Source organism: Myxocyprinus asiaticus, chromosome 26 (assembly GCF_019703515.2).
Source record: "Myxocyprinus asiaticus isolate MX2 ecotype Aquarium Trade chromosome 26, UBuf_Myxa_2, whole genome shotgun sequence".
Taxonomy (NCBI): Eukaryota; Metazoa; Chordata; class Actinopteri; order Cypriniformes; family Catostomidae; genus Myxocyprinus; species Myxocyprinus asiaticus.
The window spans coordinates 19,233,613-19,249,851 of record NC_059369.1 but is presented as its reverse complement, the minus strand read 5'-3'; the positions used below and the strand labels follow the sequence as shown (position 1 = coordinate 19,249,851).

The 16,239-nt window shown below is 37.7% G+C and overlaps 2 protein-coding genes across 9 annotated transcripts in view; both read left to right on the top strand.

The window, feature by feature from the left end:
- The window catches only part of LOC127417368 (liprin-beta-1-like), a 69,229-nt gene extending 60,353 nt beyond the window's left edge, over nucleotides 1–8,876 (top strand). For all 8 annotated transcript variants that reach the window (XM_051657364.1, XM_051657362.1, XM_051657357.1 and 5 more), the window contains 9 exons: nucleotides 524–674; nucleotides 3,401–3,512; nucleotides 3,679–3,767; nucleotides 4,228–4,350; nucleotides 4,439–4,564; nucleotides 6,934–7,122; nucleotides 7,231–7,398; nucleotides 7,580–7,645; nucleotides 7,738–8,876. In XM_051657364.1, coding sequence (XP_051513324.1) covers nucleotides 524–674; nucleotides 3,401–3,512; nucleotides 3,679–3,767; nucleotides 4,228–4,350; nucleotides 4,439–4,564; nucleotides 6,934–7,122; nucleotides 7,231–7,398; nucleotides 7,580–7,645; nucleotides 7,738–7,824 — 1,111 coding nt within the window. In that variant the 3' untranslated portion in view covers nucleotides 7,825–8,876. The remainder of the gene's footprint in view (nucleotides 1–523; nucleotides 675–3,400; nucleotides 3,513–3,678; nucleotides 3,768–4,227; nucleotides 4,351–4,438; nucleotides 4,565–6,933; nucleotides 7,123–7,230; nucleotides 7,399–7,579; nucleotides 7,646–7,737) is intronic.
- Nucleotides 8,877–10,557: 1,681 nt separating this feature from the next.
- On the top strand, nucleotides 10,558–15,413 carry endouc (endonuclease, polyU-specific C). The gene is made up of 8 exons (XM_051657391.1): nucleotides 10,558–10,719; nucleotides 11,180–11,239; nucleotides 12,363–12,462; nucleotides 12,570–12,681; nucleotides 13,234–13,355; nucleotides 13,779–13,891; nucleotides 14,532–14,682; nucleotides 14,770–15,413. Exons 1-8 carry the CDS (start codon nucleotides 10,709–10,711, stop codon nucleotides 15,028–15,030), a joined length of 930 nt encoding a protein of 309 aa, XP_051513351.1. The 5' UTR covers nucleotides 10,558–10,708; the 3' UTR covers nucleotides 15,031–15,413.
- The last annotated feature ends 826 nt before the right edge of the window (nucleotides 15,414–16,239 follow it).

Here is a 16,239-nt window from a genome sequence, read left to right as displayed (position 1 = left end):
CTTTTCCTCAGCAAATCATCGTCTTCCTGCCTATTTTGTCTCATGTTCACAATGAAGTTTTGCATTTACAAATAAGGGATAATATACAGGCAGACGGTCATTATCGCAAAAAAACTCTTGTCAGAATGCTTGTCTGCCTTGAATGACTGTCTGACTAAACATTATCCCACTTTTAACATGGCTACTTGCCAGTTAAATAAATAAATGGACATGAATTACTGATTTGATTTACAATTATATATTTATGTGAAAAGAAAAAGATATAGTTGTGTAGGAAATCGGCTGCCTGGGACAATGGTCAGTTTGTGGTCATTCTTCAAATATATCTGATTGAGGAAAGCCTTGATTAACCAATCAGAATGGAGTATTCTAGAGAGCTGTGTTATAAGGGCTGAAAACACTGTATTAGATTATCATAACTGTTAAGCTTTTTTAAGTAGCTTCTTTTTCTTTCTTTTTTTTCTCTTGTTTCCTCTGAGGTTATAAATGTTTCTAAAGATCTGTTTGTGTTTGCGTGTTTCAGTGAGTTGGATGTGCCATTTGCGCGCTGGTCCCGGGAGCAGGTGTGTGATTGGATGCAGGTGCAGGGGCTTGGGTTATACGTGAGCCTGGCAAGACAGTGGATCTGCTCCGGCCAGACGCTCCTGCAGGCCTCCCAGCAAGATCTGGAAAGAGTGAGTTCTTTTTACTCAGAATAAGACAGTGTATCAAAACATCCAAAAGTCTGAAACCACATGAAATATCTGGGACTTTTTCACTTAAACTGAGAACTAAATAACGTTTTAGGATTTTGAATAATTTAAAGTAAAATTATGATGTAAAATGAATACGAAATATTTAAGATTCTGCACTATTTCTAGGTCACTAATTTAACTCCTTTGTATAAAAGGTCTGATTTCCTTGCTTCCATTGAAGTACATAAAATGCTCTTTGGAACATTTTCAAAACCTGCTGGATAAAATGGATCATCAGTTTTTCACAACCTGTGGAATCCATGCCAGCTCAAGTACATGCCGTTATTAAAGAAAAAAGGGGCATACGAAATACTAAGAAATTCATTTATTTGACTTTTCACTTAAATTGTTATACTGATCATATAATTTGTAATGAAAACTTTTGTATTAGAAAATACAAAATAGTAGCATTTTAACTGGTGGTCTCAACTGTTGGACCCCGCTTTGCAAAAATCCAATGCAATCCTGAAACGGCTGGCATTCCAGTTCAACAGGTCGTTTACACCTGGTATTATGATGCGTCTCGGGTCTGGAGGGGAGGGACTCTGTTTCGTGACAACATACGTCAGTCATTACATCAGTGTGTGCATGACATTTAAGCGCAACAAAGTCAGAAAAGACATAGAAAGCATGAAAAAAAAACGGCGCTAATTCTCCCAGATGCAGCTGAAATTTAATCTAAGCTCAAAAGCAACATTTTGAGCAGAATTGTCCATTATTTTAGTGGAATACCTGTATTAACCTGAGCTGCAGATGTTCGTTCTTCTCATAAGTCCCTGCATGTTGATATCAGACTCACTGAAGAAGATCCGTGAAGTTCTCGTGTTTGTGTTTGTATCCATTTTTTCACATTTTCAGATCAGACGGTCATTTCCTTTTAAACCGCTCGCAACCGACAAAGTTTACACTCTTTTTAGCACAGCGGTTGATTGACAGCTGAGGGGTGGCGCTTTGCTGCTGCCAGGATGCATTCAGGACGGATTAGCGTTTACACATCAAATGCCACATTCGTACATGGTTTTTGTGATCCGATCACAGACCTGTATTTAGCGCTGTCTACATGTGATCGGATCACCAAAAACGCATCTTAATGCCAAGTGTAAATGGGTTCATTATGTCATCTAATGTAGTAGGCTTATTATGGATGAGTATCATGCATCATTTACAGGGATTAGGATCCTAAATCCTTTAAAATCTCTTTGCATGATTACCTTAATTGCAGAGTCAGTGTTGCCTATACAAGTTATTCTTGCACTATTCATACTTGACACTTGACAACAGCATTTCTCATGATCTTAAAAAGCTTTTGATCTAAATTATTAATCTTATGCTTAAATGCTTGAAATTGGTTTTGTAGACAAAAATATGTAAATTATTTATACATTACCAGTCAAACCTTTGTACACTCTTGACTAAAATGCTTCATCTTATGCACACAAATAAGTAAACTCAAAACTAGCATTTTTATTTTAAATTAGGAGAAAAGAATAGTTTTGTAAATTCACAATTATTTCAAGCATTTGGACCAGATAGTGAGGGAAAAAGCTCAGTGGATAAGACGCTGGCTACCACCCCTGGAGTTCGCTAGTTCGAATCCCAGGGCATGCTGAGTGACTCCAGCCAGGTTTCCTAAGCAACCAAATTGGCTCAGTTGCTAGGGAGGGTAGAGTCACATGGGGTAATCTCCTCGTGATCACTATAACGTGGTTCGTTCTTGGTGGAGCGCATGGTAAGTTGAGCGTGGTTGCCACGGTGGATGGCGTGAAGCCTCCACACGCACAATGTCTCCGTGGCAACGCGCTCAACAAGCCATGTGATAAGATGCGCGGGTTGAGAGTCTCAGACGCGGAGGCAACTTAAAAGCACATTGGGAATTGGGCATTCCAATTTGGGAGAAAAAGAAAAGAAAACAGTTTGTTCCAGGGTTTTTGCAGAACGCGGCGTTCTGAAACGTCATGTAAACAAGAACGCTGTTTTCCTTACACCATTTGAGGGATTAAGAGAAAGCTGTTTAACACATGGGTTCTCCAGGAGAACACAGCTTATGTGGCCATGTAAATGCAGAAGCGGCACTCTTACAGGGGGAAAATCACATACACTGTTATGCCCGTTTATAAACACCAATGTAAAATATCAATTGTCCCTCACATTCATGTATATGCGCTTGTATATTGGGGGAATCCCTAAGTTTTACGTAAGAGGAAAACCCCACTATTGCAGAGCAATTCCGCTGCAGGTCATGATGGAAAGTTAAGGAAACAAACACAGCAACAATTTTGGAATATCTGGAAAGAAAGCGAAGCAATGTAGAATAAAATAGCAAAGTCTTCCTCGAATGCCATATTTGTTATTTACACAAGTGTCACAGGGAAATTATATTACTGTGAAGAATGGTGCTTACTGAGCGAGCCTCATGTATACGGGAGTAAACAATGGTAATGGCACATTTTCGCAATAAACCGCTTTCTGGTGCCAATGTAAAATTATTCATTGCCAAGAAAACATGTTAACTCCTTCAGTACTGTTCAAAAAGTATCCCAGGTGTACAATTGCATCATATTTGATAAAATATCTATTATAAAGAACGAATAGGTAAGTCCAAACGTTTGACTGGTAGGTTATATTATTAGAACTATTAGGGACTGTGTTCTGCCATCTCTATGCAGGAGCTGAGGATAAAACACCCTCTCCACAGGAAGAAACTCCAGCTTGCCCTGCAAGCACTGGGTTCAGAGGAGGATGATGACAAAGGCAAACTAGACTACCACTGGGTGACAAGTGAGGAATGGATGTTTATTTGCTTTCAATATTATACATGGAACCATTGTGTTTGCTTGTTGATTTACAGATTGACCATGTCCAGGCCAAATATATCAGATCAAATCATTTTTGACTTAATTACTTCAAAGATTAAATATTATTTAATGATCTCTTTCTGTTTTAGGGTGGCTTGATGATATTGGTCTCCCGCAGTATAAGACTCAGTTTGATGAGGGACGCGTAGATGGACGAATGCTTCACTATATGACAGTGGTCAGTCTCATTTCATATTTGGACATTTAATGACAGTCTTTTAAAGCAATTTTCCAGGTTAAGCTGTATCATCAGTATCTGTTGCATGCTGTGGATTACCAGAAATTAACTTACAATGGAATTCTCTTGGGCAAGGTCACAATGGTTGCCTCATAGACTTCCATTTTAAGTGGATAACATTAAACACATTTTTATTTTATTTACTTTACATGGCACAAATGCTGTTAACAGTGCAAAGTTGTAGCTAACCTGGAATATTCCTTTAATCACTGACTGAAAAAGGTTAAACCAGCAATAAATATAATCAGATGAAATATGAGTGTGTACTAATGAATAAAGCCATTGTGTTTTTTCAGTTCAGTGAGTTCTTTTGAAAAGGAACCAACAAAGTAACACTTGTTTGAGCTGACTGCTAGTATGTTAATAATGTTTTCCTACCTTCCTTGCTTGTGCTGAATAGGATGACCTGTTATCTTTGAAAGTGGGCAGTGTTCTGCATCACCTCAGTATTAAGAGAGCCATCCAGGTGTTACGGCTCAACAACTACGACCCCAACTGTCTGCGCCGAAGACCTTCGGATGAGGTAGGCAGTGGAACCAAGCTCTAATCTGTGCTATTACGTCATCATTGCTCATTATTACCGGCAAACCTCATGCTCAATGTTGTTTTAGAACAATGCAAGTCCAGCTGAGATCTCTCAATGGACTAACCACCGTGTGATGGAGTGGCTGCGGTCCGTGGACCTGGCTGAGTACGCACCCAACCTGAGGGGCAGTGGAGTTCAAGGGGGGCTGATGGTAAGAAAAGACTGAATAATGAGAGAGAAGATAAAAGTTGTATCGGTTTGGTTCATTTATTTTGAGTTGTGTATCTTAGTGGTTAATCTCTTCAACTCTGCGGACCTGGTACCAGGTGTAATAAGCACATAATACATTTAGGATTTCAAAATAGGAGTCCCCGATAAAGACCACCATATACGATATAACAGGAGGAACAGATCCCGTCTCCATCACCGCAGTGCATGGACTACTGTTGGTGAAAGGATAAGTCAATAAAAATGTCATACTGCTAAAATGATGTCTTTGCTTTTATTTTGAATGCAGTAAATCATTTTGTTCAATCTAAAACGGCTGTTATTATGTTTTGATATGGAATATGATCATATTGAAGACAAATATTATTATTTATTTTATGTTGGTTAATAATTTAAGCAGTTAAGACACATACACCGATCAGCCACAACATTAAAGCCACCTGCCTAATATTGTGTAGGTCCCCCTCATGCCACAAGACATCTGAATGTGTCCTGTGGTACCTGGCACCAAGACATTAGCAGCAGATCCTGTAAGTTGCGAGGTGGGGGTTTCATGGATCGGACTTGTTGGTCCAGCACATCCCATAGATGCTCAATCGGATTGAGATCTGGAGAATTTGGAGACCAAGTTAACACCTTGAACTCTTTGTCATGTTCCTCAAACCATTCCTGAACAATTTTTGTAGTGTGGCAGGGCGCATTATCCTGCTGAAAGAGGCCACTGCCATCAGGGAATACCGTTGCCATGAAGGGGTGTACATTGTCTGCAACAATATTAGGTGTATGGCAGGACCCAAGGTTTCCCAGCAGAACATTCCTCGCATCCCACTGCCTCCGCCAGCCTGCCTTCTTCCCATAGTGCATCCTGCTGCCATCTCTTCCCCTGGTAAATGATGCACACGCACCCGGCCGTCCACATGATCTTAAAGGCCGTCCACATGATCTTAAAGAAAATGTGATTCATCAGACAAGGCCACCTTCTTCCATTGCTCCATGGTCAAGTTCTAATGCTCACGTGCCCATTGTAGACCCTTTCGGCGGTGGACAGGGGTCAGCATGGGCATTCTGACCAGTCTGCGGCTTCGCAGCCCCATACGCAGCAAGCTGCGATGCACTGTGCGTTCTGACACCTTTCTATCATGGCCAGCATTAAGTTTTTCAGCAATTTGTGCTAAAGTAGCTCTTCTGTGGAATCGGTGTTAAACTTGTGAGGATGTGTATTCATCAACATGACATATTCATACAGGCTCTTTGAACCAAGTTAAAACTTGTTTTTTTATTTCAGAAAGAACCCACATAATTTCATCACTATAAACCATAGATATCCATTTATAATAATTTTTATTAACAGAACAGACATTATTACTTTCTATAAAGCTTAAAAGATTATTAAAACTGCATATGCTTATTTCCACCACTTATCACTGCTTCTGTAAGCCCCAAATAGCCAGAAACTCTATATCATCTCTGACCGTAGGCTGTTTTCTTTCAAATGAGACATAGTTTACTTGTCTGAGGGCTTGCCTGGGTAAATAATCAAATATTATGTCTCAGATGTTCAGAATAAATATGCAATCCAGTAGAAAAAGCATAAAATATGTTCTCAACTGTTGATGATGAAAAGTTGAGATCATCGCAAGGATCTCAACTTTCCAACGACACCAAGATTGATCTTCTAGGCAACTCAGAAGCCGAGATATTCAGTGAAACACTGAGGATAGTCTATGCGTTCTAAATATACACTTGTTGTCTATGGGCGAGCGCATGTGTGAGTGCTCACTTTGATGAGTGCTGCCATCTAATGTAATGAAATACGGCTTTTTGCAAGGAGATAAGGCAAAAAGAACAGGAATTACATGTTCCCAGACTTAGGAAGATACAAAAAAAAATCATCAAGATTGTAAACGTGTACAATATTATTTATGAATTATTGGATTCTTTTCTTAAAAACTGGGGGGGGGGGGGTTCTGTCAAATGAGACCAATTTGATGCAGTTTGACCACTGTATGTGTATAAGGTGAGATTTTAAATTTGGGTGTGAAAATTTACTGCAGCAGCCAAGAGATGCACCAGAGTTGAAGAGGTTAAACATATTGGTCGGTACCTGAAAGGTTGTTGGTTTAGTCCCAGATTGCTTCAGTGGTAATGTCCATCATTAATGTACAGTAAGTTGTTTTGGATAAAAGTGTGATAAAAGTAAATTAGTCATGTTGGGAATGGACTGGAATCTACTGGCCAAACCATGTTAAGAGAAAACTTGATTATCCTGAGCCCATCGAGGTCTCTGTTTTAAGAAAAGACCAGTAAAGTTGGACTTTTTTCAAGTGGATAACTTTTTATTCTTCGTTTCAGGTGCTGGAACCTTGCTTTAATGTGGAGACAATGGCTCTGCTGCTAAACATCCCCCCCAATAAGACTCTGTTGCGACGGCATCTGGCCACTCACTTTAACCTGCTGGTGGGTTCTGAGGCCCAGCAGCTCAAACAAGAGTGTCTAGAGAATCCAGACTACACTTTACTCACTGCCACTGCTAAAGTCAAGGTATGATGCAAAACATGTCCAGGCTATCTAACTGGCACGAGATATACAGTATATGTTGGCACTTTGAAATTACTTATGGCTTCATTTTTATGTCTACACCACATTTAGCCCCATAAGCTGGCATTTGGTGGATTTGGAAGGAAAAAGAAGCAAGAGGACAATGAAGAGTATGTCTGTCCCATGGACGTGGAGATGCCCAAAGGACGAAGCTTCCAGAAGGGCTACAGAGGCATGGAGCTCCAGATCTACGATGATGACCTCGATCGACTTGATCAGGTAGAGTTATAGAGGCATTCAGTTTCATGATGGATGGATGGATGTCTTGAAGATTAAATGATGCTTTGAAGTCAACATTGAAATCAAAATCGACCGTATTTACTTTGCTTTATCTTTGTACGGCAACATGGCTGTCTGGTGATCAGGTCAGATGTTTCACTTTGTGTTTGCTCTGGCATAGATGGAGGACTCTGAAGGGACAGTGAGGCAAATTGGAGCTTTCTCTGAGGGCATCAACAACTTAACGGTAGCAAGCAGATGCATATCTGATCTGACATGCATTCCTGTATGTACAGTAGTGTCCTTAAGCCTAAACAATGCATTCTGTTTTGTGCTCAGAGTATGCTGAAGGAGGATGAGTTCTTTAAGGTGATGTCCACGTCATTCCCCAATGCCAGTGTGAAGAATAATGACTCCAATGTGTGAGGGCACTGCAGGGCCAGTCTCGCCCCTAGCGCTGCTGCTTTAATCGGAAGTGACTGTGCCAATTCCTTTGCCAACACCTCCACCTACGCATCTTTCTCACAATGCCAAGTATATCAATCAGAACCACTCATGTCAACTCATAAAAACTCACACTTTTAAAGTATTTGTCACATTTCATTGTCTTTTATTTTAGTACTTTAAGAAAAAAAAAATAATTAAACAATGCATATGGAAGTTGTTAATGTCTCCTGAAGGTACATGGAAGAATGTCTGCCCCATTTTTTTTTACAGAATGTTAGTGGATAAAGTTGTTTTGTGAACTGATTTGATGTGACTTCTAACAAAAATGAATAGCAGTCCTACTTGTAGTTTGCTGGTCATTGGAGACATGTGCATTTCTTATAATCAGCCAGCTTAAATTATGTTTGTCCTAGTTGTTATGATGGCAAAAGAGCACAATGACACTTTCAGTCAAAATCAAAGATATATTTTATTAAGTAATAGTTGTACACTGCCAATAATGAAAGTATTTTAAAGCATTAAATTTGATATTCTCAAATGATCCAGGTGCAGTCACGAGCATATAATGACACTAACGGTCTAGTTGTTTGGTTTTTTGGTTGTTTTTAGTCATGGTTTAACAAGCCATTACACTCCTTGATATGGCATATGCTTAATGCATTTGCATGCAAAACTCTGTACATTGTATTTTACACACAGTTTGTAAAAGTTTGCATTTGCATGTTATTTAAGTCTAATTTGGAATAATATTAGCAAAATATTGTGCGTTATTTTGATGAAAGTTAATTGTGAATTATTTTTACATTGCTGCAGTACTTAAAGGATATCAGTAATGTTCTTTATGGAAATGCCATCATGTAGCATGAATATTTAATGCAATACTGGCATGTGCACAAAATTGGTAAGTGACTGAAAATATATTTAAAAAGATATTGTGCCACTCATAACCATTTCAGCATTACATGTTTGTACTTTGTTGACTTTTACTCATTTTAAAAGGGGAATAAAGTACTGAAATATAAAACAGTGAAAAGGCATGCAGTGTTTGTTTTTTTTTTGTTTGTTTGTTTGTTTTTTGTACACTGGTGTCAATCAGTCACACAAATAATATTATTTTACAATCACAACCAACTTCACTGGAGTAATACTGGTGTCACTTCTGAGCTTGCCCCTCCCATTAAACTTTCACAGCTCACTTGGAACATAGAAACCAATTGTGTTGTACATCTTATATTCAGTTTTAGGATTGACAAAGAAACAAAGTCTTTCAAGAATTTAGTAGTATGTGATATAACAGATAAATGGAGCTTAAGTTTCTTAGAGTGCACTTCGAATACACACACTTACTGAAATTTACCATGGTAAACCATTGTTACCGCCAAAACACAATAGATACCGTTACAAAAAATATGGTAACTTTGAATTGGACAGCACTTGTCTAATGTGGGCATTTTAATTGACAGCCACGATTATGGCTGAATCCAGATAGCTAAGTGAGAAACGCCATCTGCTGGACAATCTGTATAGTTGGTTATTGTATAGCGTTGCATAATATTTTAAAGCCTATTATTGTCCTCTCAGTTTTCATACATCATTATCATTTGTCCCGAAAATAATTTAATTATCATGCGTCCAATGTTAAACTTTGCGTTTGACTTGCATGGAGTTCCCTCCTCCCCAAGTTCTCAGAAACAAATAGTTAAAGTGAATAACTCTTTCTGTCTTTGTGTTGTCTTCCTCCAGGGGGCGCATGAGGACTCACAAAGCCTCAAATGAATCGCATTCAAATCTCAGGACGTTTTTTTTTTTTTTTTTTTTCTTATTGGATGGATTTCTATACTAAAATGTATAATCTTTTAAATCTAACCATTTCAGGGATTTTTATCCGACATGCAAATAAAAAGATGCTTCAGTAATCGCTACAAGTTTTTAGATTAATGCCTATTATCCAATAATCACAAACGACTGTGATTGGTCCATCCTGAGTAGCGCAGAGAAAGGATACGGGTACCATATGAGAATGAGGTCCAGCCAGTGAGTATTTAGCAGAGATGGGCCACTTCTATTTAAATGAATGGGAGAAATTGTAAGCTCTGGCGCTCAACGGTCAACGGATGTAGAAAGTCCCGCCTTACAGTTAAAAGAGCCAATCACCTTTTATATACAGACATTGCCTGTCAATCAACTCAAGAACGCGCATGCGCATTAGCTATACAAGCTAGGGAAATTATTATTATTTTTATTTATTTATTTATTTTTTAGCGTGATGTGAGGTAAAGAATCACAATTTGTGATACCAGTATAGTCAGATTTTCTTGCTGATTTGAAATATGTTCTTTGATCGTAATCTTGACCAACCGTTTTGGAGATTTTGGTCTTTCTCTATTCAAGTAGATAGGAGCTGCACTGTCATGACAGGAAATAGCCTCCCGGGAGCGTTCCAAAGATGGCCGACAGTGGACTGACTTGCTAGAAACACTTTGGTTCAGCGTGCGGACTATGTGCAGCTTCAGCAGTGGTATAGACCATAGTTCACACCTCAGTAATGGTATTCATAACCTTAAATAGCTAGTAAATTGAAAATACAATGCAATGAGTTAAAATGGGTAAAGATATTGTCAAACAATCGTTATCGACCAATTAGAGTGAACTTTCTGGCTTCTAAGCCCGCCCATCCTGCTCAATGCATTTTGCCACTCTACCTACTTGTTCTATTTCAATGGTAGAAATGGATTGACTCAGTAAAAGTATTTGGGTGTATTCAGGCGTGAGAGCATCGCCTGGGGCCATTCACTCCTTCAACTAAGGAAAAACTGCACAAATAGCTCATTTTCATCTGTGCACGAGCATTATACCGAAAACCATGAACAAGGGGTATGTGGAAAATTTGTTTTTCATGTTTTGCAAATACAGTAGGCTACGTGTTTAACGAGCATTTTCATTTTAATAGAAGAATGTTTATTTTACCAAAGGTCATTAAGTTTAAAGTGGTGATCTTTATGACGGAAAACTCCAAATGTTTAAATAACGAGTTGGTTTTTTGTGTTAATATATTGTTAATTAGACTGTTATTTGTGATTTATAGTTTATGTGAAATGTTTTATTTTCCAGGTCAACTATTGGAATTCTTCTGAATTTTAATTATGTCATAGCATAATATAATATTTAGCAGATTGACAATTAATGCGCATTTAGAAATGACATGAAAATGATATTTTATATTACCATATATTGTTATATTTGCATGTACATGAACTGAGTTGTTTAACATTATATTATATTTTATTAATGTACAGTGGATTTATAAAATGTTTCCTATTTTTGTATATGGTAGGCATGAGTTTGGGTGCGTCCTTATGCTGTTGGCACTGTTCACTTTCAGTGATGCAGCAAGGTAAATTATTCACAAATGTACCTTTACATAGAAAGCCATATTCTTAACATTTACAATTAGGTTCCAATTGTTGACATTAGTAAACAACATTAGTTAACATGAATTAACTATGAACAATACTTTTACAGCATTTATTAATCCTGGTCAATGCTAATTTTAACATGTACTATTACATATTTAAAATCAAAAGTTGTATTTGTTAACATTAGTTAAAGGGATAGTTTACTCAAAAATGAAAATTCTCTCTTCATTTACTCGCCCTAATGCCATCTCAGATGTAACTTTCTTTCTTCAGCAGAACACAAACAAATATTTTTAGAAGAATATTTCAGCTCTGTAGGTCCATACAATGCAAGTGAATGGTGACCAGAACTTTGAAGCTCCAAAAGCACATAAAGGCAGCATAAAAGTAATCCATACAACTCCAGTGGTTAAATCAGTGTCTTCAGAAGTGATATGATAAATGTGGGTGAGAAGCAGATCAATATTTAAGTCCTTTTTTTTACTATAAATTCTCCTCCCTGCCCAGTAGGTGGCGATATGCACGAAGAATGTGAATTGCCAGAAACAAAAGAAGAATGTGAAAGCGGAGATTGATAGAATAAAAATATTAAATATTGATTTGTTTCTCACCCACACCTATCATATCCTTTCTGAAGACATGGATTTAACCACTGGAGTTGTATTGATTACCTTTATGCTCCTTTATGTGCTTTTTAGAGCTGCAAAGTTCTGGTCACCATTCACTTGCACTCTATGGACCTACAGAGCTGAAATATTCTTCTAAAAATCTTCGTTTGTGTTCAGCAGAAGACAGAAAGTCATACACATCTGGGATGGCATGAGGGTGAGTAAATGATGAGAGGATTTTAATTTTTGGGTGAACTGTTCTTTTAAAATGTATGAACATGAATTAACAATAAACAATTGTATTTTTATTAACTAACATTAGCAAAGATTAATAGATGCTGTAAAAAAATATATTGTTCATTGTTAGTTCTTGATACCTAATGCATTTCATTAATGTTAACGAATGAAACCTTATTGTAAAGTGTTACCATATTCTTTTACTGCATATCAGCAGATAAGTCTTGTAAAATAAATGTTTGTCCTAAATTCCCAGTCAAACTGTCAACCAGGAGCTTTCCAATATTTTCAATGAGCTCTGGAAGTTAGATGTCAATCGCCTGAAGGCTGGAACTGACTACAAAATCTCACTACAGGTGTCAGGACTTCCTAATGTCCCTCTACATTGTTCATTCACAGTAATCATTTCAGTATGTATGTCCCTTAAACTTATTTAATCTAAAACTCTTTCAATTTATTTTAGGGCAAGGCTGGTTACATACCCCAAGGAAGCATAAGTGCGACAGATCATGCCTCATCCCCACTGTTCTCCCGTGTTGATGAGACTAAACTGAACTCTGTCACCACCTATGCACGTATGTTTTTAAAATTATTATTATTGTAAAATGTACAAATCTAGCACCAATAAAAAAATATTCTAATGCACACAGGGCTAGTCAAGTTCTGCTTTCAGTGCACAGTTTGCACAAAAGCTTATTTATGCATGGAGCTGTGCTGAAACATGCCTTTGTCAGAGACATGCCAAGATAATTTATGTAATGTAATTATGTTTTTGAAAAAGAGGCAGGCAGTTAGTCTTAAAGTTGATTGATGGAATTTTGAGTTGTTAAATTCAGTTCTGAATTCAGCTCAGCCACTCCTTTTGATTTATAAGGGAATGTTTGTATTGTGGTTGCTTGTTGCAACACTGTGCCAGAAACATTTTAATCTTTAATGTTCATTTGAAGATGCACAATATAATTATGAATATAAGTCTTCTTAATTCACATCACATATTCTGGATATACTGTATGTATGTGGTTAAATAGAATAATGTAATCGATATAAATGTGCATTTTAAATTGGTTAATGAATAATTAGTCTTCTATGATTTTAAATGGTGATGTTGCTCTTGCTCTTCTCAACAGGCTTCATGAAGCTTTTGGATAACTATGAGCGGTCCACTGGTGTGGCAGAGAGGGTGACTGCTGAGGAGGTGACAGAAAATAACTCCTTTCTGGATGCTATCTTAGAGACAGCAGTCATGAAGGTATGAATTCATTATCCTTTGGACATCCTTAATAACTCAAATTATATTTATTCTCACGTTAGAATGTGTCTCATCCTCTCTGGACTTGATTTCTTGAAACAACTAAAAATGAAAACCTGAAAATAAAGTGTTGTGTAATGTCCATTTATCCTTGTTTCTTCAAATATTTTACTTTGAAAAGATGCTCTAATGAACATGTTGTTCAGCTTTTTTGTTGCTAGCCAAAATATTGTGGTTGTCTCCTGCCACACCCTGTTCTTGGCAGCTACATCATGACAAGGAGAAATAAATTGGAAAAAGGTTGTGGTGTGGCTAATGTTGATTCTGGGTAGATTTGGTCGGAACATTTGGTCAAAATATACACGTTTTTATCTCTTTATCTTGTATCTGGTCATAACAAAATATTACCTTGTTTTGCTCCAGCGTGCACACAGGTACCTGGTTGAAAAGGGAAAATCACGCTCAGATCTGAGACAGTTTAAGAGTCAGTTATACTACATGTGGTTCCGCCTCTACCATAGAGACAGGAATGGAGGGTGAGCGAATAACACACCCTCACATGCACATAACCATCGATTTCAGGTCACATGTCCAGTTGGCATTTCACCCCAAAATCAAAAGAAAAAAGATTTTTTTGCCTTGTGACATTATTTTCAAGACAATTAAAGGAATAGTTCACCCAAAAATGAAAATTCTCTCATCATTTACTCACTCTCATGTTGTCCCAGATGTGTATGACTTTCTTTCCTCTGCAGAACACAAATAAAGATTTTTAGAAGTATATTTCAGCTCTGTTGGTCCATGCAATGCAAGTGAATGGTTGGCAAAACATTGAAGCTTCAAAAAGCACATAAAGACAGCATAAAAGTAATCCATAAGACTCCAGTGTTTCTCACCCACACCTATCATATCGCTTCTGAAGACATGGATTTAACCACAGGATTACATTTATGCTGCCTGTTATGTGCTTTTTTGAGCTTCAAAGTTCTGGCCACCATTCACTCGCATTGTGAGGATCTACAGAGCTGAAATATTCTTCTAAAAATCTTCATTTGTGTTGTGTCATACACATCTGGTTGGCACAAGGTTGAGTTTAGGCATGCTGCCCCCACATTCTCATTCCCTGAATAGAATATTTAACCTTTTTTATAAAATGCATATCTTTCTTTCAACAAGGGAGGACTCCAGTGGATTTGAGCATGTGTTTGTTGGGGAAACCAAGTTTGGCAGAGAAATCATGGGTCTTCACAACTGGGTCCAGATTTACCTGCAGGAGAAGCAGGATCTTCTTGATTACAAGGGCTACAAAGCCAAAGGCAATGACCTGGTATGCCTTCATGAACCAATCATTTGACTTTCATAAGCACAGAATTGCATAATCAACTGAATATCTGACCTTGTTTTTCTTCCACAGCCTGATGAGGATGATCATGTCTTGAATGTGCAGTTCAGCTGGCATGGTTTGGTCAAGCCAGTTGCCAGTGCCTTTATTGGTGTGAGCCCTGAGTTTGAGATGGCCATCTTTACCATCCTGTTCCTCACGTCCACTGAGAAGACCACCATGGCCGTGGTCAACCTGGATGAGTACCAGCTGGAGATGGTGGTTCATAGACATGGTCGCTCTATTGGGACCGCCTATCCCAAACTGCTGAGCACCAACAACAGGCATCTATAGATCCACATCACAGCTGCTTTTTAAATGTTTTTTTTTATTTTTTTTTATAATTTTTTATGATGTATTGTAATTTTTAATAGTAGACTTTGTTTTATATTGGGAGAAGTCTTAATTTTAGAAATTTGGATTTACTTTGTTACAATTAGCTAATAACATGTTAACAAGCCATACTCATTTCAGTAGAACATTTTACAGATGTAGATGCTAAGCATGTACACTGAGATTTAAAAGCCAGGCAAATTACACATTTTCACAAGAATTGCATTTCATATTATAGTCGTTTTCTGTATGTTTTTATGTCTTTTAATATTTTGATAAAAACTGTTGTTACATCTAGTTGGCTACAGAAAAAGGAGATTTAGCATTAAAGAGGCTTTAATCCACTTGTGTAATTCTTTATTTGCTGAACTACTTTTTGGATAGTTGACATGACATTTTAAGCAGTGACCGCAGTGTGATGTGCTAAAACTCCATCTAAAACTTTTTTCTTCATTTTTGTACACAAAAAATTAAAAAAAATATTTTATACTATTTTTAAGATTTATGCATTTTATATATATATATATATATACCCCCTTTTCTCCCCAATTTGGCATGCCTAATTACCACTACTTACTAGGTCCTCGTGGTGGCGCGGTTACTCACCTCAATCCGAGTGGCGGAGGACAAGTCCCAGTTGCCTCCGCTTCTGAGACCATCAATCTGTGCATCTTATCACGTGGCTCGTCGTGCATGACACTGCGGAGACTCATAACATGTGGAGGCTCATGCTATTCTCTGCGATCCACGCACAACTTACCATGCACCCCATTGAGAGCAAGAACCCCTAATCGCGACCATGAGGAGGTTACCCCATGTGACTCTACCCTCCCTAGCAACCGGGCCAATTTGTTTGCTTAGGAGACCTGGCTGGAGTCACTCAGCACGCCCTGGATTTGAACTTGCGAACTCCAGGGGTGTTTACTCGCTGAGCTACCCAGGCCCCCCTAGATTTACGCATTTTAATTTAATTAACAAAATTCCATCAAATGAAATTAAATAATCTTTAACCAAATTAAATAAATAAAAATTTTATACATTTAAGTTTTATTAATTTAATTTTAAGGATTATTCAGTTCAATTTGATGGAATTTTGGTATGAAATTGAAATGTGTAAATCTTAAAAATAGGCTAAAACATTCTTTGTGTGTACAGTCTAAAAATCTTTAA

Excerpts from the sequence above, each read along its gene's own strand:
- endouc (XM_051657391.1), top strand. Across the intron at positions 11,240-12,362 it reads ACTTTCAGTGATGCAGCAAG|TCAAACTGTCAACCAGGAGC; the intron begins GTAAATTATTCA and ends CTAAATTCCCAG. Across the intron at positions 13,356-13,778 it reads TAGAGACAGCAGTCATGAAG|CGTGCACACAGGTACCTGGT; the intron begins GTATGAATTCAT and ends GTTTTGCTCCAG.